Here is a 20904-nt window from a genome sequence, read left to right on the forward strand (position 1 = left end):
TGGGAAAAAACCTCTCCGGCAGCCGCTGCTCCTCCCTCCGCACACGTGTCGTGGCACCATCTCCCGGGACACGGCCGGCAAGGGACGAGCATCTTCTGCCGGGGCCAGGCTGACACCACCGGGGTGACAAACAGAGGCACGTCCCCCCTTGCTGCCCGCGAGAGGCTCGGTGGCATCATCCGTTTTGCAGGATAAATCCTTCTCCAGCAGCTCCCCGGGGTCCTGAGCCAAAGGAGCCTCGTGCAGGCATTAACCAGAGCAAGGAGGATGAGGAGGGAAGGGGGATGCGGAGGGGATGCTGAGGGGATGCTGAGGGGATGCTGAGGGGATGCTGAGGACCACAGCTCTGGCGAAGGTACATGCCCGCTGCTCCCAGGGGATGCCAAACCACGTGGCTAAAGGGGATTTTCTCCCCCCAGATAACTGCTCCCCATCTCCTGAGCACCGAGGCTGGGTTTGCAGAGATGCCAAGTGCCGGGTTCAAGCACTGAGGAGCAGAATAAAAGCAAAAAACACACCCAGAGCCACGCAGGGTGCAAGGATGCGATCGGACCTGGCCTCCCTGCCCCGCTCCGAGCATGGGGAAAGCTCGGTGGGATGAGGATGTGGGTACAGAATTAACACCCTGACCTAAAACTTTTAAAGTCTTTAAAGGGTCAGGAAGGGAAAGGCTCCCGTCTGCCAGGGCACAGCCCCGGGTTCGGTGCCTTCCCAGCTGGCCAGCCCAGAGGGGTTTGGTACCCGGCTCACGTCGCGCTGGGGACGGGCATTCCCATGGCCCCGCTGCCGTCTCCCAGGGCTGCCACACATCCCCCGGCTGCTCTTCCGAGGGGAAAGAGGAGCCTTGGGGACACTTGGGGACTTAACTCCCACTTAGCCCATGCCACACATGGGCAGGGACAGGAGGTGCCAGCAGCTGGAAGACCCCGTGCTCCTCAAGAGGATCTGAGACCCTATTATTATTATTATTATTATTATTATTATTATTATTATTATTATTATTTTTAATCAAGTTTCTCTCCACAAACTTGCTCCCCCTCTTGCTCATAAGAGGAAGGAGACGGGTGCTGAGCACGGCTGACCAGGGCGAGCTGGGATGTCCCTACAAACAGGGCTGGCTCAAACCACCTCATTACCCCAGCTCACACCAAGGAGGCTCAAATCCACCCCCCTGGGAGCCAGGCTGAGCCCCAGCAAACTCATTACATGCCACAGGATTTCACAGCAGCCCCCAGAGCACCCCCAAACCTCAGAAGGGAGAGATCCCCCCTCTCATAGCCCTGATGTCAGGCTGGCCACCAAGGAGCCACCAACCCCAGACCACTAGCAAACACCACGGGAACAAGGGTGCCCTGCAAACCCCCAAGCCCCCACATCGGTACCGGTGGGACCCAGAGCTGTGGGGGTGCTGACACCCCCAAATCCTCTGCAAGGGGAGGTGGATGCTCCACCCCACACCTCTGTGGGGCCATGGGGCATCTCTGGGTCCCACGTTCCTCATCATCCCTCCGGATCGAGCCAAGGGTGGATGTTACAGGATTGTGAGGAGTGAGGGATGCCGTCCCACAGTGACCCCCGCCAGGAGAGCCCCACGGAGACCCGCTCCAGCACTAAATCAGAACCACCTCCCTGATACCCTACAAAGAGGAGCAGGATGAGGCCGGCCCCAAAGCAGCCCAGCCCTGGAGCCGTCCCAGGCAAAGCTCCAGCAGGGACACGGATGTGAGCGGCTGGGACCTGCGGAAAGGTTACGGCTGATCGATGCTTTCAGTTAATTAAGGTGACGAGCTGACCCCTAAGCTCACGGCTGGGCCAGACAGCCTAGGTGAAGGCAAAACACCCTTCCCCGAGGGACTCAGGGTGCCCAGACCGGGGGTGTCACCCAGGGCTGGCTGGCAGCCCCCCACTCCCCCGGCACCTCGGCACAGCCCAGCGCACGGGTCACCCTCACTGCCCTCTGCCCCTGTCCGCGCTGTCCCCAAACAGTCCCCAGCTCCCACCACCCCGGCTCCCCACCCAGGCCCTGTGCAGAGGAGGAAGATGAGGAGGAGGAGGAGGGAGTGACCCTCCCAGCCTGCGTGTGGTCTGGGGGGTGGGTAGCAGCCCGCTCTCCTGGCTGCGCAGAAAACAGCCCGTGCTTGGATTCTCGGGTGTCTAATAAGGGGTTGAGCTCGCCCCTGCCATGGGCACGGCTGGTACAGGGGGGTCCTCTCCACCGACTGCCTGGATCCCCCAAAATGGTCCGTAGCCATCTCCAAAGCGCTGGGGGTCGGCAGGGATGGACAGAGTGAGCTCGTGAGATTCACAGCCCTGGGGCAATCCCAGCCAAAACCATCCCTGCACATCCACGATGCTGTTGGGAAAACCCACTGCCAGGATCAGATCTGGCCGGGAGAGGCAGCCCCTGCCCCGCAGCGCTCCCGCGGAGCACACAAGGGGTTAAAGGGACCGATCCCAGCAGGACCGAGCCCAGCTTCCCCAAACCCAGGGCCAAGAGGGACCACATCCATCACGAGATCAAAGGGAAGCGCTGAGTCCCAGGAGGCTCGTTTGGTTCCCAAACACTCCAGCGACGCCACATCCCTGTGCCGAGGCCGGTGGCCCCCGTCCCTCCGCGTTCCCCCAGACCGGGGACAGGGAGACGCAGCGCTGGGCCCGTCCCGGGGAGCCCGTGGGCTCGGTGCCAACAGGAGCCGGAGTTATTTGTCCGGTCTGCGCAGTGCAAATATTAATTAAATCTCCAGGTGCTGCCCTGGAGAAGGGCTCCCTGGCAGGGAGCAGGATCCGGCCCAGGGCATGCAGACAGCGTTACCCACTTGCCTGCACAACTGTGCCGGGGAGACGAGGGTCCGCAAATCCATCCCCCCATCCCATTACCAGTGGTGCTGGGATGCACCAGAGCTGGGCTGAGTGACTCCAAGAAGCTGAGACTTTGTGCAATGAGATCGATTTATTTAAAAGCCTCAGTGAAGGGAAGGAGGGGAGAGGAGAGGCCTCGGTCCCCTCCAGGTGAGGATGCCCCATGTCCCCTCAAGGGGGAAAGCCGCCTCCTCCCTCCCTTGGGCTGCCTCCCCCAGCCCCGTGGTCCCCCTGAGCATCCCATCACCTCCCACCCTGGTTATTTAACAAACCCCACAACCTTTCCTGCCTCATTACCCTCAGCAAATGCCAGCAACTACCCGCATCACCATCCTCCACCAGCAACTAAAACTCCCCAGATGAGGAAGGGGAAAAGCTTATCTGGGGGAGAGCGAGCACCCACGGAGCCAACCCCACGCCACGGGTGCTAGAGATGCCGCACACACCTCTCACTGCCGCCGGCACCCAGCGATGGAGGGGAGGGAGCTGTCGGCGGAGCTCGGGCTTCCCTGGATCAATGGCACAGCGCAATATTCAGCTTAATAAACCGCCTTTTGATCCAGCGCGCGAGCGGCATCGCCAGGAGCCGCGATATTTATCGCCGCTCGGATGAGTACATCACACACCTGATGGTCTTTTCAATAGCGGCTTCGGCAGCCTCCTCAGAAACGCCAAAGTTGCATCGGGCTTTTCGGGACGGGGAATAACCAGTGCCAGAAGAGCTGGGCAAAGACCCCACACGCACCCACTGCCCCATAGAAATAGGGGTGCCGGCCCCCGGTGCCCACAAACCGGAACACGAGGAGGATGGGGAAGGGCTCTGGGTTATTTAGTGTGTCAGGTCGCATGCTGGAGAGCAGCCAGGCCCTTGGGACTTCTTCCCCTCTTAAAGGGAGGAGGAGGAGGCAGCCTTCCTCCTCCCCACGCTCTCCCCTTTCTCCTGGGCTGCGCAGGTTGCGTGGGAAAAGCATCTCCTGGCCACAGCGGGATCCCTCCTGTGGAGCATCACCCAAGGGCCAGCGCCCCGCAAAGCCACCCCGGGGGCTCCTGAAGGCTCCTGTAAGCGGTTCATGGAAGAGCGCGGGCAGGGCAGGGTGCAGGCAGGGCAGGGTGCAGGCAGGGCAGGGTGGCTCTGATGGAGGGTTTCCCAGCCAGAGGATGCTGGAGGTGGGGAGAAGCAGTTTCAGAAGTGCCCCAAGAAGCCGCTGACCTTTTCCTCCTGCGGACACCGAAATCCTCTCCCAGGAAAGAGCCGGGGCAGAGTGGGGCGATGCCTGTGCAGGCGAGGGGGGAGCAGCAGGCAGGGCCTGCCTGCACCTACCCCTCGCCATCCCGTAAGGGGCTGGAGGTGCAAGAGGGATTCTGGGGGGCAGGTGGGGGGGGGAAGGCAGGGCTCAGTGCCTGCAGGGATGGGGCAACCCACCCCCTCCCCCCAAGTTTCTTCTGCCACTGAAAGGCAGGAGCGGATTTGCCTCCCTCTCCCCCCACCCAGGGTTATTTTTAAGGCCTGTTTCCCTACGACCTTCAAACGGCATCTGCCTGCGGCCCCCTCTCCACGCACACGGCACGGCTCCGGCACCCTGCCTGTCCCCCCTTGCCTGCCTGTTCCTGCCTGTCCCTCCCGCCTGCCTGCTCCTGCCTGCACCCACACCCCCACATTGCCCCGGGGGGTGCACAGGGGATGAGGGGGCACCCCCGGGGGTGGCACCGGCTCCTGCCTGCGCTGCCCGCTGGGGTCTGCGGCTTTGGGGAGGCGGGGGTGTGCAGGCAGGGAGGGGCTGGTGCGGAGCGGGGTGCTGGGGAGCGGAGCCCCCCGGGAGCTGGGTGCCCCCCCCCCCCCAGCAGGGTGCGAGTCCCGGGGTGGGCGGCGGAATCCCAGGGCCCCCCCAGCCCCCCAGCAAGGTGCCGGCTCCGGGACCCCGCTGCCCGCCGGGTGCGGGTCCCAGGGCAGGGTGCCGCCCCCCTCTCCAGCCGGTGCCGGTCCCCTCCCCGCGCTGTGACGGTCCACACACGGTACCGATACCGCTCCCACGCCCCCAGCCCGGTGCCCCCCACCCGCTGCCGCTCCACGCACGACACCGATCCCGGTCCCAGCCCCGCCACCCGCTGCTGCTCCCCCTGCCCGGGGCTGGTCCCACGCGTGTCCCCGTCCCCCCCCAGCCCAGCACCGCTCCCCCTGCCCGGGGCCCGTCCGTGCACGATGCCGCTCCCACCCGCCCCGCTCCCCGCCCGGTGCCGCTCCACGCACGATACCGGTACCGCTCCCACGCCCCCAGCCCCGTACCAGTGCCCCCCCCCGCCCCGCTACCAGTCCACGCACGATGCCGGTCCCAGCCTCCCCCGCCCCCCAACCGTTGCCGGTCGCTTCTCGTCCCTCGCCCGGTGCCGGTGCCCCCCACCCTCTACCGGTCCACGCACGATGCCGGTCCCAGCCCGCCCGGTCCGGTCCCAGCGCCCCCCCCCCCCGCCCCCCGACTCGTTGCCGATCCCCGCACGATGCCGCCGCCGGTCGCCCCCCACCCGGTGCCCGGTGCCCCCCGCACTCACCAGCGCGGTGCGGGCCCCCAGCAGCAGCAGCAGCACCGCGAGGCTCCGCAGCCCCCGGGGCGCCGGCGGCGGCACCTCCCCGGGCATCTTCCTGCCGCACGGACGCTGGCGGCGGCTGCGGCGGCGGCGGCGGGAGGCGGCGGCGGGGGCGGGGAAGGGCCTTTGTTGCCGCCGCCCGCGGGAGGCGGCGCGGGTGGGTGCGGGGGGCGGCGTGGGTGCGGGGTGGGTGCGGGAGGGGGGCGGTGTGGGTGCGGACCGCCGCGCCCCCCCGCAGGAAGCTCCGGCCCCCCCCCCGGTCCCGGCCCCCCCCGCCCGGCTGCGATCGCTCCGCCCCGGCGCGGCTCCACCGCCGGGGGCACCCCCGGACCCGGCCCGGGGGGGGTGGGATGGGGGGGGGGGTAAGTGGGGGGGACCTGGGACAGATGGGGGGACTCTAGGGTAGACACAGGGGGGGATCTAGGGGAGATTGGGGGACCCAGGGGTAGATGGGGGGGACTGGGGCAGGGAAAGGAGGGGACTGGGGTAAACTGGGGGGGACCTGGGGCAGACTGGGGGGACCCAACGGTAGATAAGGGGGCCTGGGATGGGAGAGGGGACTCTAGGGCAGACACTGGGGAGCAGCCTGGGGTAGATGGGGGAGACAGGGGTAGGTAAAGGAGGAGACTGGGGCAAACTGGGAGAGACCTGGGGCAGACTGGGGGGACCCAGGGGTAGATAAGGGGGCCTGGGGCAGGGAAAGGAGGGGACTGGGGCAAACTGGAAGGGACCTGGGGCAGACTGGGGGGATCATGGGGCAGATGGGGGGGGGCTGGGGCAGACTGGGGGCACGTAGGGGTGGATAAGGGGGCCTGGGACGGATGGGGGGACTCTAGGGCAGGCACTGAGGGGACCTGGGACCCCCACCCTGCCCTAGTCCCTGCACCTCCCCTCCATGGGACCCTCGGTCACCCCTGGGTGGGTGCTGGGGCCAGGGAGGGAGGGGAAAATCCTCCGGGCAGAGCCAGGACTCGCTCCCAGCCCTGGGCCAACCGCTCAGCCAGCCCCACGGCACCGTGCCTCAGTTTCCCCTTTCCAAAAAAAAAAGGGGGATAACAGTGGGACTGTAGTCCCCTGTTGTGACAGCGACTTCCAGGTGGCTGCCAGGTGACCCTGGGGTGACTTTGCTCCGAATTTTGTGTGTTCAGTGCACCCCGATGGGCCCGGGAGGTGGTGGGTGTGGGTGAGCTGGGAACAGACGGGATGGGATGGCAAGGGGTCGTTTCTCACACACGTGTAACGGCTTTCGCACGCTTTTCTGTGAAAAGCCTAAAAATATCTTCAGGTACTCATAAAAAAACCTCATTTGAATGCAAAATATACTCGGGGGGGGTCAAGGGGGGAGCAAGGGGGATTATCTGGAATAAGGGGCATAACCGCTGGTTGGGAGGGGGGAAATGAGCCAAATACAGCTAAAAATTGGGGTGCAGCCCCCGGGTGAGGAGAGCTGGGGTCTGGCCCGCGGCTGAGCATCCTCCTGGGTCCCCCTTTGATGGGAAACTCAGCGCAACCCTCCAGTTCAGGGGTGTGAAACATCATGGGGGGGGGTTTCTGCTTCGGGGTCCCCACCTGCCCCTCTTCCCTCCATTTTAATTGCTCTGTAATTAGCAGGATCCAAATTAATAATAATATTATTAATAATAATAATAATTAAAAGGTGTATTAATATGATCAGCAAGAAGCTGGCGGGGGGCAAAGCCCGGGGAAAGGCTGGTGCAGAAACACAGTGGGGATGGGGGGGGATTCTAGGGGGGGGTACCTGGGGCAGTTGGGGGGGTCCCTGGGGCAGTGGGGGGGTCCCCGGGCAGGGGAGCGGAGCGGAGCGGGGCCGGGGGCGCGTTGCTGGGGCTGCACCGCCCCGCCGTGGCCGCGGCCACCCCTGCAGCTCCGCCGCGGTGCCACCCGCAGGGATGGAGCAGCGAGGCCAGAGTCCCTGAGGGTCCCCAACCACGGGAGTGTCACCCGAGAGGTGGCCCCAAGTCCTTGCAGGTCCCCACCAAGTGGTTGTCACCCAGCAGTTGGCCCCTGACGCATGGCAGGGAGAGAGAGATGCCTGCACACGAGAGTCAGGGTCCCACGGGAGGGGCTGGGGGGGATGGACACTGCCTGGCTGTAACAGGGTCCTTTTCTACTCCACTGCGTCCCCACTGGAAGCAGAAGATCTTGTTCTGTCGGATCAGGGTGATGTGATGGATCCTGGATGGTATGATGGACTCTGGGTGTCATGGTGGACCCTGGCTGATGTGATGGATCCTGGCTGATGTGATGGACCCTGGCTGACATGATGGACCCCAGCTGATGTGAGGGACCCCAGCTGATGTGACAGACCCTGGGTGTCATGATGGACCTCGGGTGATGTGTCCTGGTCAATGTGATGGACCCTGGCTGATGTGTTGGATCCTGGGTATCGTGATGGACCCCAACTGATGTGATGTGTCCTGGCTGATGTGACAGACCCCAGCTGAGGTTATGGATCCCTTCACATCCCTTCTCCAGCAGCAGCCAGCGCTGCTGACCGGATCCTTCCTCCCAGGTCAGGCCTGGAGCAGGAGTTTGCAGGTCTGGGTAAGAGCTAAACCCATTCCTGAACACCTTCACTGCTGCTGCCGTGGTGGGATGGGTGCTAGGGATAACCCCAGACCCACGGGTGTCCAGAAGAAGAAACACAGAGCCTGTGCAGCCTCTCACCCCGCTCTCTGACCTCACACCTGAGATACGTGCTCAACGCTAAATTAAACTTTAAAAAAATTACCTATATCCCTCACTTTCACCACGTTCTGCTCCAAATCCGCAGCCATGCTGCTGCCTCGCTGAGCTGCTTCAACACCGCGGGTCAAATGAAGTGTTGGAGAGGTCTAAGAGCCCCAAAGGCTGCAGACATGGGATCCAAGTGCTCCTCTAACCTTCATGGCTGTTCCTGATCGCGTAGAGGCACAGGTTGGCTTCAAACCCGGGGCAAAAAAGGTGTCAGGAAGCCCAAGTCGTCTCTTCCTGCTAAATTTAACAACAACGGGTGTGAAAACTGATGAAAACCACTGCTGGGTCACCGGGGGGTTGGGTTTTTGTTGAGGGATGAGAAGAAAAGCGGCAGCGTGGGAAGGATCAGTAATTTGACACATACTCCAAAATCAAACTGGTTTAATGCCCTGAGGCAAACCCCTAATTTTCAGTAAAAGGGGAAGTTTCTGCCCCTCCATCAATTCATCACGTCACCCTGCTTGCACAAGTGCTCAAACTGGTCAGGATTTCCCCCGCGATTCTGACAATAACCTTCAGAAACGGGTCTCTAAAACCAGCAGCCGCTGAACTGCACCACAGGGAGAGGGAAGTGCCTTTACACCAGTAAATGAAGAAAAATTGGTGGTGTGAAGAGGTCAATTTTCTCCCCGAGGAAGGGTCACGCATGGAGTTGTGTTCAGCAGCGCAGGGGATGAAACGCGGAGCTGGAGCTTCCCTGAGACGGGGAATTGGGGGCGTAAAGGACAAAGGCAGACTGAGAAGTTGCACAAGAACATGGTCTGGGCAGAAGATGGTGAACTGGGAGCAGGGGTGGGACACGATGCGGGTGAGCAGGACAGTCCTAACCGCTCGCCCAGTGCTGGGCTCCGAGCTGAGCGTTTCCTCTTGGGAGGGAGAGCTTGGGACTGGGGAGAACCTCTGTGGAAACATGAGCTTGGTGTTTGCTCTGGCTTTTAGGAGTTCTCAATGAACCATAAAATATCACGGCGCTCAATACTGCTGGGGCAGCCCCACCTTGACTGCTGGGTGCCGCTCCCCAGTCATAGAATCACAGACTGGTTTCGGTTGGAAGGGACCTTACAGACCATCCAGTTCCACCCCCCTGCCACGGGCAGGGACACCTTCCACCAGACCAGGTTGCTCCAAGCCCCATCCAACCTGGCCTTGAACACTGCCAGGGAGGGGGCAGCCACAGCTTCTCTGGGCAGCCTGGGCCAGTGTCTCACCACCCTCACAGCAAAGTAAGAAGAAATATGAAATCCCCTCCCAAAGCCTTTCCTACCCACACCCCAAAAGGCAAAGAGGAGGATGAGGATACAAACAGCTTCTGCACAACCATCGACTCCGTGGTTCACCCACCCCAGCCTCCAATGAGGGCAGGAGAGAGGAGAGGACGAAAGCAACAGAGGAAACCATGAGCAGAAGACGAGAGGTACCAGGGAAAGTTACTCCCTACCCCTCTGTGGAAGAGTTATAGTGTTTAAAATGACCAAGACACACAGGGTGGTTTTTCACCTCCAACTGACTGCCAGAGGATGGAGGGTGTGGGTGCTTCAAGATTGTATGGGCTCTGAAGAGGTTTAGATGTGCTCAAAGAGGGGAGGAAAAGCTGAAATGCCAGAGCCCAGGAGGAGGGGTTGCAACAGAGCTTGGCAGTGCTGGGTTCACAGCTGGACTTGATGATCTCAAAGGTCTTTTCCAACCAAAATGACTCCATGATTCTGTAGCAGGAGGCAGATACACAGAATCAATGAGGTTGGAAGAGTCCTCCGGGCTCGAGTCCAACTGTTGCCCTGACACCACCATGTCAACTAGACCAGGGCACTAAGTGCCATGTCCAGGCTTTTCTTAAACCCCTCCAGAGATGGTGACTCCACCACCTCCCTGAGCAGCCCCTTCCAATGGCTAATTACCCTTGCTGAGAAGAAATGCTTCCTAATGTACACACGTGGCTGCTCTGCTCTTTGTCTTCCCCGTGTAGGTGCAGCTCAGAGTGGACACAGCCACCCTCGGCCAATGCGGGAAAGCTGCTCTTAAATAAAATAAAAAATAGAGGTAAAAAGTAGTGGGGGTGCCAGTATTGAAGGTGTCCAAAGTAACCACAAAGCCAGATTCCAAAGTTCTGTATTTTTCAAAATAAAGATCACACGTTGTTTAGAGACAATCTACACAAGAGTTACAAAAAATAGTCGCCCAGGCATAAGCATACACAGGTTTGTTAATTATACACATATGGTTACAAGTGTGCTTGCAAAAAAGTTCATTGGAAATATACACAAGGCTCTGTAAATGTACACCGTGTAGTGTTACAATTCTATATTCAAACAAGGAAAATTGACAGTATGTTACATTCACTTACAAGTAGACAAAATGCAAAATACAGTTCATCTTCTGTACAAAAAGGGGACGTGATTCACACTTTACAAGGTGGAAAGGGACTCTGATTGTAAGGAAAAACTAGGGGGGGGGCTGTACTTTCGCACTTTTTGTTTCGTACTGTCACAAAAGAAGCAAAACATTACTTTGTAAGAGTCAAAAAAACACTATTTCGAACTGAATCATTTCTGGATAACATTTAGAAAGGATCGCTACTCTTCCAACTAGGTGACAAATAAAACCAAGCATTTATTATTTTTTTTTTTGTTGTTTTAAACATTAACTAGGCTGTATAAAGAGAACATTTCCTTCAAAAGAAAAAATTTACTTCTGGTTGAAATTACAATTTACAATATACAACACTATATGCTACGACCATAAAAGGTGTGAATATACACTGAAATGCACAGGTTTTGCTAATTCTTTTTTTTTTTTTCTTACCAAAAAACGGGTTTATGTCGATTCAAACTTCTCCACATTTACATTACAGAGGTTTACAAATGTACAATTGTACAGTCAGAAGTATGTTCCACTACTAGGGTACATTATAGATACAGATCAGACATCAAAACAAGAAAATACTACAAATTTTTATATATGTAAAGTCTACACCAAGTATACACTATATATTTATAGAAGCAAGACCAAAGCTGAGTTGGATTTTTTTTTTTCCCTCATGCTAAATAATCAAATTGTGTCTCTCCACGTTACCAGACCGAGGGCAGTTGGCAGTGAAGAAGTCCACTCACCCCCTCGCTTTAAAAATCTTCCTGGGTGTGTACGTTTTCTTCCCCCAAAAGCTAAGCTACCTCCTTCAGCATGTTATAGTCAACTAAAAAAAAAAAAAACAAAAACAAAACAAAAAGCAATTAAAAAGTTTCAAAAACTTAATTCTGTTTTTTTAAACCGAAGCTCGAGCGAGTTGAATTTTTTTTTTAGTATTTATAAACAGCGTTAAATGCGTCATCGGTGCCGTTTTAACTAAAATTCAAACTTCTCGCTGACTTTTGACTAAAAGGAGAAAAAACAGGTATTTGCAAGAACGTTGCCTGCGAGGCAGATGAATTAAAAACAGGTTTTTTTTGTTTGTTTTCTTCAAACCAACCACCCTGAAAGTTTCCACATTTGGAATATAGATACAACAGTGAACAAAAAAATGTGGCCTTCCATGTACATTTGATACCTATGTACAAGTATTCTATACACCAGTAAAACAGCAGGGCAATTAGTTAATTAAAAAAAATAATTAGTACATGTTATGCATAATAAAATTAAAGAAATTTACAAAGGCTTTTCTTTTTTTTTTTTTCTTCCTGTTTTTTTTAGCAGTTTAGCAACCAGAGAACATTTTTCTAACTGTATATTGGAATATTGTCGGTTGCTGGTTGTCGGTGTCGGATGGCCAGGGAGCTCCTCCCCAGTTCGCTGCTTCAAATGATACCGTTCGGTGGTCCACAGATGGGCCCCAGGTCCACCCCGTTCTTCATGTAGTATTTCTCCAGCTTGGCTAAAATGTGTTTGCCGTAGGTGTATTTACGGAGGGTCGCGATGTGAGGCCGGATCTAGGAGATAAAAGACGAGGGAGTGAAGATTAGGAACCCGAATTAGCTCTGGGTACCAACCGGTCAGGGTGGCGGCCACCAGCAGAAGAGCAGAAGATCACAAAATGCCTGAAATATTCAAATGCCATTTCATAGAATCACAGACTGGTTTGGGTTGGAAGGGACATTAAGGACCATCTAGTCCCAACCCCCTGCCACAGGCAGGGACACCTTCCACCAGACCAGGTTGCTCCAAGCCCCATCCAACCTGGCCTTGAACACTGCCAGGGAGGGGGCAGCCACAGCTTCTCTGGGCAACCTGGGCCAGGGTCTCACCACACTCACGGCAAAAAATTTCTTCCTCGGATCTCATCTCAATCTCCCCTCTTTCAGTTTAAAACCGTTCTCCCTCGTCCCATCACTCCATGCCCTTGTGAAAAGCCCCTCTCCCGCTTTCCTGGAGCCCCTTCAGGTACTGGAAGGTGCTAGAAGGTCTCCCCGGAGCCTTCTCTTCTCCAGGCTGAACAGCCCCAGCTCTCTCAGCCCTCTGAGCATCTTCGTGGCCTCCTCTGGACTCACTCCAACAGCTCATCATCTCACTTGCTGTCATCATCTCAATTCCTGTGATTCAAGTTAATGTTCCATAACTCACTGATGTTATTTGTAGGAGAAACTTCTGGTCAAGCAGGTGGCATCATCTTGAGCCCTATTACTGGAATCCAGTTGGATCCAAGCAGGTGGATGGACACAAGGCTTTGTCCCAAGAGAGGAGGCTGGAAAGACACAAGCTCCTGGATGCTCGAGCTGCCCAAGGGTGTCCTGGACATTGCCCCCAGTCCGGGGGCAAACACACTAGGGCAGAGAAGGCATCAGAAGGGTCTAGAGGGGCTGAGCAGGGTCTTCTGCCTCCTTCCAGGCTACAGGCTGAACCTCAAAAAACTGCTAAAAGCCCAGAGAGTTGCTGGTATGAATTTGAGCAGCGTATTTGAAAGAGCTACTGGGAGAGGCACGCAGGGTTCCTGGGCTGAACAGCAGTTTCATTTCTGAACCTGACAATTAAAATATTTATTTTAAGCAGAGGAGAGGTCTGTGGAAGCAACCTTCACCCGCTCACGCTATTTCAGAGTAAAAGCCACTTTCAACACCACTGTCACGACTGCACCCAGAGTAAAACCACCAGTAAAACCACCTTTCCTGCCCAAGCACCCAACAAGGAAGGCTGGTTTTGCTCCAGTGACATTGTTTTCTGCTGAAGTTCTCCTGGACAGTTTCAGAGGAACGAGACAGAAGATCAATTCCTTTTCATGACTAGCTGAGAAATATCCCACCCCACCAGTACCTTCCTTCAATGACACCATTACAACGGGCTTCTTGCTCTACCAGGGGAAGGTGCAGGCACGATGAGAGAACAGCCAGAACACGACGTGCAGCCTCCTGCGCCTCGGGTGGATCCATGACCGAGACTCCCCTGAGCCAGGACCATGGGAAATCCATCCCCAACTCATCCTATTTCACCAGCTCAGCCTCTAACCGATTAAATCCCTATTTCAGTTCAAGGATCCATATTGTAAGGATGATAAATCCATGCCTTGGCCCTCCCCACATCCCATTTCCAAGGTGGTCTGACTGCTGCTCTGAGGTTAAGGAGAAGGGAAGCTCCCCAGGTCCAACAGTTCATTCTTGGTTCACCTTCGTTTCTTAGACCTTTTTTTACTGACCGAACTGTTAAAATCGCTTTTCAATATTTTTTTTTAAATAAAAGTGCTGCTGTCACCACTAACACAAACTGCTTGTTTGTACTAACAGCCATTTGTACAATCCAAAAGCCACAGCCGACACGCTCCATCTTCCCAGGCTTTCCTTCAGCTTGATAACGTAGCTGAGATCTTCATCTTCAGTCAGGCCTGTTTAGCTGTCAGCCCCGTTCTATTTTTGACAACCACACTGATAACCTAATTAGCATTTGATTCAAAAGACTTTGCTTGACAGGAGAAAGAACACGTCAGTAAAGATCATTCATATATATTTTTTTAAATATATATCTCTCTACTTGTAGATTAGCAAAGCTACAGGTCACTCTGCTACAGTTAAACCACATATATCCCTTGCCACACATTTTTATTTATCTTTATAATTTCTTTTGGACTAATACAGATTTTGGTTTAAAAGAACTACTCTGAATTATTCCTAAAGCTAAGAATTAACCTCCCTGAAGATATCCCAGCTGCATGTATGTTGTTTATATACTGATAACTGCCTGGTGTAGCTCAAATCAGCACCTTTGCACACATAATACCCACTTCTTTTTACAAGAAAAACCACTTGCTCCATTTTGCTCAAGGATTCTTAAATATACTTGATTTCATTGGGGTTCCTCTTAGAAGAAAAAAAAGTATGGGGTTTTGCAAGCCAGCGTTAATCACTATTTTATTTCTAATAACAGCTCTAGCTCTAGCTGCTGTTTTCACAAAGTAACAGCCCCTAAAACCACGCGACTGAAGAAAATCATCTCAGTTCCACTACACATTTAAAAGCCTATTTTTTCCATTCATTAGAGTTATAAAGACCCACAAAGGTGACCTTTAAAAGCAGGAAAATGAAGACATCACCTGATTTTTAGAGCCTCTTGCCCCCAGGGCAGCAGGCATACAGCCCTGGAAGGCAGAACTGGCAGCAATGCGTATTTAATTCCCAAACATCTTCATTTTTGACAAATATTAAGTCCTGAAACTGTCACGCGTTCAAACACGGCAGCGTAACGCTAAACCGTGGGAGTGTCTCATCAAAACCACACTCAAAACTAAGAAATAAAGAGAATTTGATTAATGGCCCCAGGCGCAGACGCTACAGCAACGCGCCCCGTCAGCGGGGCGTTACCGGCCTACCCGCCCGTCCTGAGCAGGGTGGAGAGAGGGGACACGAAGTGACAAGGCAGCGCTGGCACCCTCAGAGACACTGCTGGTGTGGCGAGGTCTGGCTCGGCTCCACTGAGCGTCAAACTGCTCTCATCAGCGACCGCTGCTCTCAGTGAGGGCAAGTGTGTCGTCATCGCCAGACCTTCCTTTGGCCCTCGCGAGGCACCAAGCCCCTGGCGCTGCTGCTCTAAGAGTCTCCGTGCTTTTTTAGCAGCGTTCGCTACACCACGAGCGCAGAACTAGGTTACTAGGTCAGAAGAGATTGCTAGAAGCAACCAGCTAGTTTTAAGTCCAAATGGCATCTCATTATTGCACATTTTGCTATTTCAGCTACTACTGAAATACTCCACTTTGAAATACCACCGTTGGTAGGAAATTCCAATCATCTCAGCCTAATTTTCTCTCCGCAACCAGCGTGGCAGTGACAAACCTCACATCCTTATCAATCCAAGGCAGCTCCTTACCTTGTGCATGACAATCTTCCGCTGAGCTGGTTCTGCCACATCGATCATCTTCTGCACCACGTAGTTGGCGTACTGATCTTTCATCATGGTGTATAAGGCACTGTGAGGGCCATCGTTCATAGTGCACACCTCATCGATCAACACGGCACGCTCCGTACGGGAGGCGTGAGTAACGCACTTCTCCACCACGTTGCTGTAACAATAAGAGAAGGACAATCTGTGAGGATGCAACATCTCTGCTGGGCTTTTCATGCAACCCCAAGGAGAGCTCTTACACTTCTAGCAAGGGCAGACCATTTGGGAGAGACATATTCAGCAATGTGCAACAGAAGAGAAGTCTAAGGACTCGGGATCCGAGTGGGAATTTGGGTAAAGGACCAGTTCAGGTTTTATTTCACCCAAATTTGTGCAACTCTGCAATGATGCTGTATCCGAGATCAGCGTCTGTTCTCACAGTGTGCCCATCGGAGAAGCAGATAAGTTGTTCTTTGTTTGGTTTTCTCAGTACTGGAGCTCGACAGTAACGAAGGTCCAAGGTTAGAACAACAGGGAAATGCTTAGTCAGGAAGGAAAGATCTTAGCAAAGGCAGAGGACTTCCAAAACTCCTGTATATATTAGATGAGTAGCCTCTGCTCTCCAGAGAGCCAAGTTAAACAGGATATATGAAAGGGGACGGAGAGGTTTGCTCGTCTTATCTTCTGCATCCCTGACTGAATCATAAAATCACCAAGTGGTCTGCCACAACTAGTGCTCAGCTCAGGGGACACCCTACACTAATTAACGCTCCATCTGGAAAGAAGGTTAGAAAAAAAGAGCAAGGCAAGTCAGGGAGAAAGAATCTGAAATAACAACATTAAGACCAAGCTCTTCTAATTCTTGTTAATGTTACACTTCCCTTGTGTCCAGAAGTATTAAAGCACTGTTTTACTAATCATAAAAAGGGGGGGGGGGGAATATTGAGCCTTTGAAGAGCTCAGCTTTCATGTTCCTATGGCTAGAAAGGGATTTACCAATGTGGGAAGTATTACTTCATCTTGACATCCACTAAGGTAGCTGCATTTTGCTTCTACCCATGCGTAGCTCTGTAGCATCTGGACTAACAACCTCGGACTGCTGCAGCCTCCCTAAGAGGGTATCACTACGCACGTGTCTCAAAGGACTGCAAATGAAAAGCACAGGTTCTTCTGTGAAAAGCAAGATGAAAAAGAATTGTTGCTACACTGATTTCCCAAATTCCCTTGTGGCTTGACACAGCATCCCAGAGGCAGTGGAATGCTCTTACGGCATGTTATTATCCAAGGGATAGTGACCACTTAAAAAACACCAGAACAAAACAAAAAGCACAACACACACAAAAACTCTTGGTCAAGTTCAGGAGCTTGGATTAGAGCTACTCTTCCACATCTTCATCTTCCTTCATGACAAGTAAAACTTACCTTGCCAGTCACTCATCCCAGTTTACAAGCAGTTCTAAATAGCATTCTGTGCTAAGAAAAAAGTTATTTTCACCTCCTTTTCACCTACCTACACCCCACCCCTAACTCTGTTGCAACTCTAGCATGTGTCCATGCTCCCACGGGGCGTGGAGACTTTAAGGAACAAATTCATACCTAGCAAATTTATGTTGACTCAACACGAGCACGTTGCCTCTAATTTCTGCTACAATCTTGCTCTTATCCTCAGGCCGACCATGTTCTAGTACATGCTGGATAACATAGTTCCCATACTGATCCTGTTTGAGAGACAGCAGAAGTGTGTGACAAAACGTGGACAGGAACCATTAATATCAAACTAGTTCCCAATGTGAATTAAAACTTACAAACTTGAACTAAGCACTACTTAAAATATCTACTGTATAAATCACATAAATACTTTCTACTTCTACAAGAACGTGCATTCTAGAGTTCTACCAGGGGGGAAAGTGCTACATCTTTGTACCAATTATAAAACTGAAAACAATTTCCTTGAACATGAAATGTCAATACTTGGCTTATTTCAAGTTTCTTTGCTTTCTCCAGGTTCAAACATACCAAATCACACGTCCTGGAGGGCTGTGCCATGGTTGTAGCTACGGGAGACTGTCCTTATTGCATGTCCATATTCTGAACGTGTGTATACTCAGATCACACGATAGATATTTTCCCAGTTCACAATATCAGAGGCACGACCCAATGCCTCACCTCCATGCCCAACCTCTTCCCACTTTCCATGTGCTAAATACGTGAGCATACAGGGCAGGGTTCATTTGCTGTTACGCCCATCGTGCCCCAACACAAGAATCCTAGAAAAACAAGTTCTCAGAAGGACTGCAAGGAAGAGGAGAGGCAGCCAGGAAGGGGGTGTGCATAAAACCAACACAGTTTAAGAACTAAAATCACTCGGCATTTTCTTTTCCTAGAAGTAATCAGCTCTTTGCATCAACTCCCTTACGATCTTACTTGCACTGTAACTTCTGGAGTGAAGCATTAGGACATGCACCCACTCAGTACTTAAGATCCTTTTCAAAAAGGAAAGTAACTACAACTTTGATACTTGCTGGATATTTGCACATAGCCAAAACAATGAGTAGTGATGCACTTCTTGTCTGCCATGTTCCTTCCCACTCCTCCTCAGGAACGGAGTCCCTGTGTTCACAGGACCCCAGCAGCACTAGAGCTGCAGTCCCAAATAGCAAATTAATTGCCAGGAGCTTTCCTAATACAAAGCAGTAACTGAGAGACCCACATTCCCCCTTCCCACGCTGACCTGAACGAGCTGCTCGGTGTGTTGGTGAAGTTCCTCCAAGATGGGAAGGGTCTGCTCAGGAAGACAGTGCTCGAGGATCCTCTGGATCACACGACAGCCATATGGATGCGTAGACAACGCAAAAACCTGCGTTCAACAAAGACAGGCAAGCACAGGCAGCAACAGCTCTGTTAGTCTTTGTGAATCCTAGAAACCTTTCGGAATTAAATGAACCCAGGGTGGTTTTTCCCAGGTAACGCCAGTTTGCAGCACGGCAGCTCCAGGTAGCATAGACTGAAACTGGAAACAGCTGCTCCCCACTGCCACAGGACTAACGGGGCGATCGCAGGCACATCACACCCCTACCTGTGCTCCAGCTTCCCCTTTCACAAAACAGGAAAACTAATGGGAAAACCTCTTGATTGATAACAAGAGCACTGGGACAGCCAAGCATTATTAGAAGCTGTGTTAAAACACTATTTCAGCAGAATAAATCCAGCACACTGTTTGCCAGCTACGTATTTTAAGCTGTGTAAGAAACTGTATGAGCCAGAAAGGTTAAAAATGCTCAGCAAAGGATTTTCCTCAACTATTTGGATTTGTTTAAAAGCCTTAACTACGCTTAGGAGAAGTGACAACAAAGAACCTTCTTTCTCATTTCTAACGGATTACCAAATCTGTTGGTAAGAACATGACACATTTTATTATCGCTGCACAGCTTTCTGTCTAGAAAAAGTCCTATTTGGTTACTTAAAATTAACAAAAGTAGCAAATCCAAGCACCGAAGTTAAACTGAGTCTACAAATTTTTAATAACTATTGAGTAAGCTACTCAGGAAAACAGGACTTAAAGTGTAATTAACTGCAGAAAAATAGCTTGAGGTGATAAGTTTAATCTTTCATACGAAAGGTCGGCTGAAATTGGGACGGCTGGTCACAGAGATGTCAGTGCCATCAACCAAGCTCCCAGAGGTATTTCTGCCTTGCCTAACTCCCTAGTAGAAGGTCCAAAGCTAAACTCTAATGAGCAAATCTGCTGAGCAAGTTCCCAGCTAGGATCCTGCTTGTTTTGACACAGCCAAGCAAGTCCCCACTTTCACAGCTGTTCCAGGAGCAGCCAAACTAATAAAGCTTGGTTCCTGCTGTAATAACCCCAGGCTATCCCCACATCCCTGTGGCAAAACCCTCCCTACTTCAAAGTCTCCCTCCAAAGGCAATTAAGTTGAAGTTGGAAACGCCCAAACCAGTGCTTTTGTAATGGAAGACAAGCTGACTAAAGGCAGAATAAAGCCAGCTACACAATTAATATCCAGGACATCAATTCAGGAGAGGATACTAAGAAAAATTTGGGAGAATAAAGCATAAATAACTGCCCTTTTCTAGATGAAACTCATGTTTTTCCCCTGGTCTGAGAACCTTGGGAATGAGCAGTCCTCAAAGCCATCCTCACAGACAAGGATCATAATGAAAGCTTACTACACCCATCACAAAACTCTGCTCACCACCTTTACTATGAAGATGGATTAGTGAGAGACTTGTTTTCCCCTCCATTACTCAAAAAATACTTGATGTTCCAGGAAAACCAGATTTTTGCAAGGATGCTTTACTGTGATATACCTGAACAAAAATGGTAACAGAGGCATGACCAAAATGTTTCTAGGCTCCCTAAGGTGGCTGCAGAAACTTTTCAACTTGGGCCCCTCACGACAAGAAAGACCTCGAGGTGCTGGAGCGAGTCCAGAGAAGGGCAACGAAGCTGATGAAGGGTCTGGAGCACAAGTGTGATGAGGAGCGGCTGAGGGACCTGGGGGGGTTTAGCCTGGAGAAAAGGAGGCTGAGGGGAGACCTTCTCGCTCTCTACAACTGCCTGAAAGGAGGGTGTAGCGAGGGGGGTTCGGTCTCTTCTTCCAGGTAACAAGTGATAGGACGAGAGGAACCGGCCTCAAGTTGTGCCCCGGGGAGGTTTAGATTGGAGATCAGGAAAAATTTCTTCACCCAAAGGGTTGTCAAGCGCTGGCACAGGCTGCCCAGGGCAGTGGTGGAGTCCCCATCCCTGGAGGGATTTAAAAGCCATGTAGATGTGAGGGACATGGGTTAGTGGTGGGCTGGGCAGAGCTGGGTTAATGGTTGGACTTGATGATCTTAAAGGTCCTTTCCAACCACAATGACTTCATGATTCCACGATGCTTGCTAAAGTTTAAAATTCAAAATAGTTGAACAAGTCACAGCCACTCCTATGCTATGCAAAGCAACATATAAGAATACAGAGAATGAGAGTCAGTATCTTGGGCAAGGACTTACCTGTCCCTTAAATGCATCAATGATAAACTGCAGGGACTGAGGCTGCACACACTCAATACACTTCTGCACCACATGATTACCGTTCTGGTCTTTCACGCACTTCAGGACATGGCCATCCAGCTCCCGTACCATCTCATTCTATTAGGAGGAGAGAAAGACAAACAGAAAGCACCACCAGGATTCATGGCTGATAAATGCAAAGTTTTCACTGCTAAATGTGGTCAAGAATATGTAAGGTATGAAGGATGCACCGATGTATTTCAGACTGGTTTTCCAGTGGCGAAGTGCTGAGATGAAGCTTGCTGTGCTACAGAAGCCACCAAGAAAAATACTATTAGAAATGAAGATGAAGCACTCCCTTCATCAAACATGAGCGTCCTCTTACAAGTTAAGTATCCAAAT

At 52.7% G+C, this 20904-nt stretch overlaps 2 protein-coding genes and 1 non-coding gene across 9 annotated transcripts in view; all 3 read right to left on the bottom strand.

Moving 5' to 3' along the window:
• Positions 1–5522, bottom strand: part of SDC3 (syndecan 3) — a 53114-nt gene extending 47592 nt beyond the window's left edge. Inside the window, exon 1 of the mRNA XM_068417869.1 lies at positions 5407–5522. Coding sequence (XP_068273970.1) covers positions 5407–5493 — 87 coding nt within the window. The 5' untranslated portion in view covers positions 5494–5522. The remainder of the gene's footprint in view (positions 1–5406) is intronic.
• A 4766-nt stretch (positions 5523–10288) lies between these two features.
• The window catches only part of PUM1 (pumilio RNA binding family member 1), an 80681-nt gene continuing 70065 nt past the window's right edge, over positions 10289–20904 (bottom strand). For all 7 annotated transcript variants that reach the window (XM_068417605.1, XM_068417600.1, XM_068417604.1 and 4 more), the window contains exons 18-22: positions 20503–20640; positions 18224–18349; positions 17089–17210; positions 15478–15670; positions 10289–12119 (exon numbers count right to left, since the gene is read on the bottom strand). In XM_068417605.1, the coding sequence (XP_068273706.1) occupies positions 11988–12119; positions 15478–15670; positions 17089–17210; positions 18224–18349; positions 20503–20640 (711 nt within the window). In that variant the 3' untranslated portion in view covers positions 10289–11987. The remainder of the gene's footprint in view (positions 12120–15477; positions 15671–17088; positions 17211–18223; positions 18350–20502; positions 20641–20904) is intronic.
• Positions 15071–15154, bottom strand: LOC137673357 (small nucleolar RNA SNORD103/SNORD85). Its single transcript, XR_011049730.1, has one exon. It is a non-coding gene; the product is annotated as a small nucleolar RNA SNORD103/SNORD85 (small nucleolar RNA).

The sequence above is a fragment of the Nyctibius grandis genome, chromosome 24 (assembly GCF_013368605.1).
Source record: "Nyctibius grandis isolate bNycGra1 chromosome 24, bNycGra1.pri, whole genome shotgun sequence".
NCBI classification, from domain to species: Eukaryota; Metazoa; Chordata; class Aves; order Nyctibiiformes; family Nyctibiidae; genus Nyctibius; species Nyctibius grandis.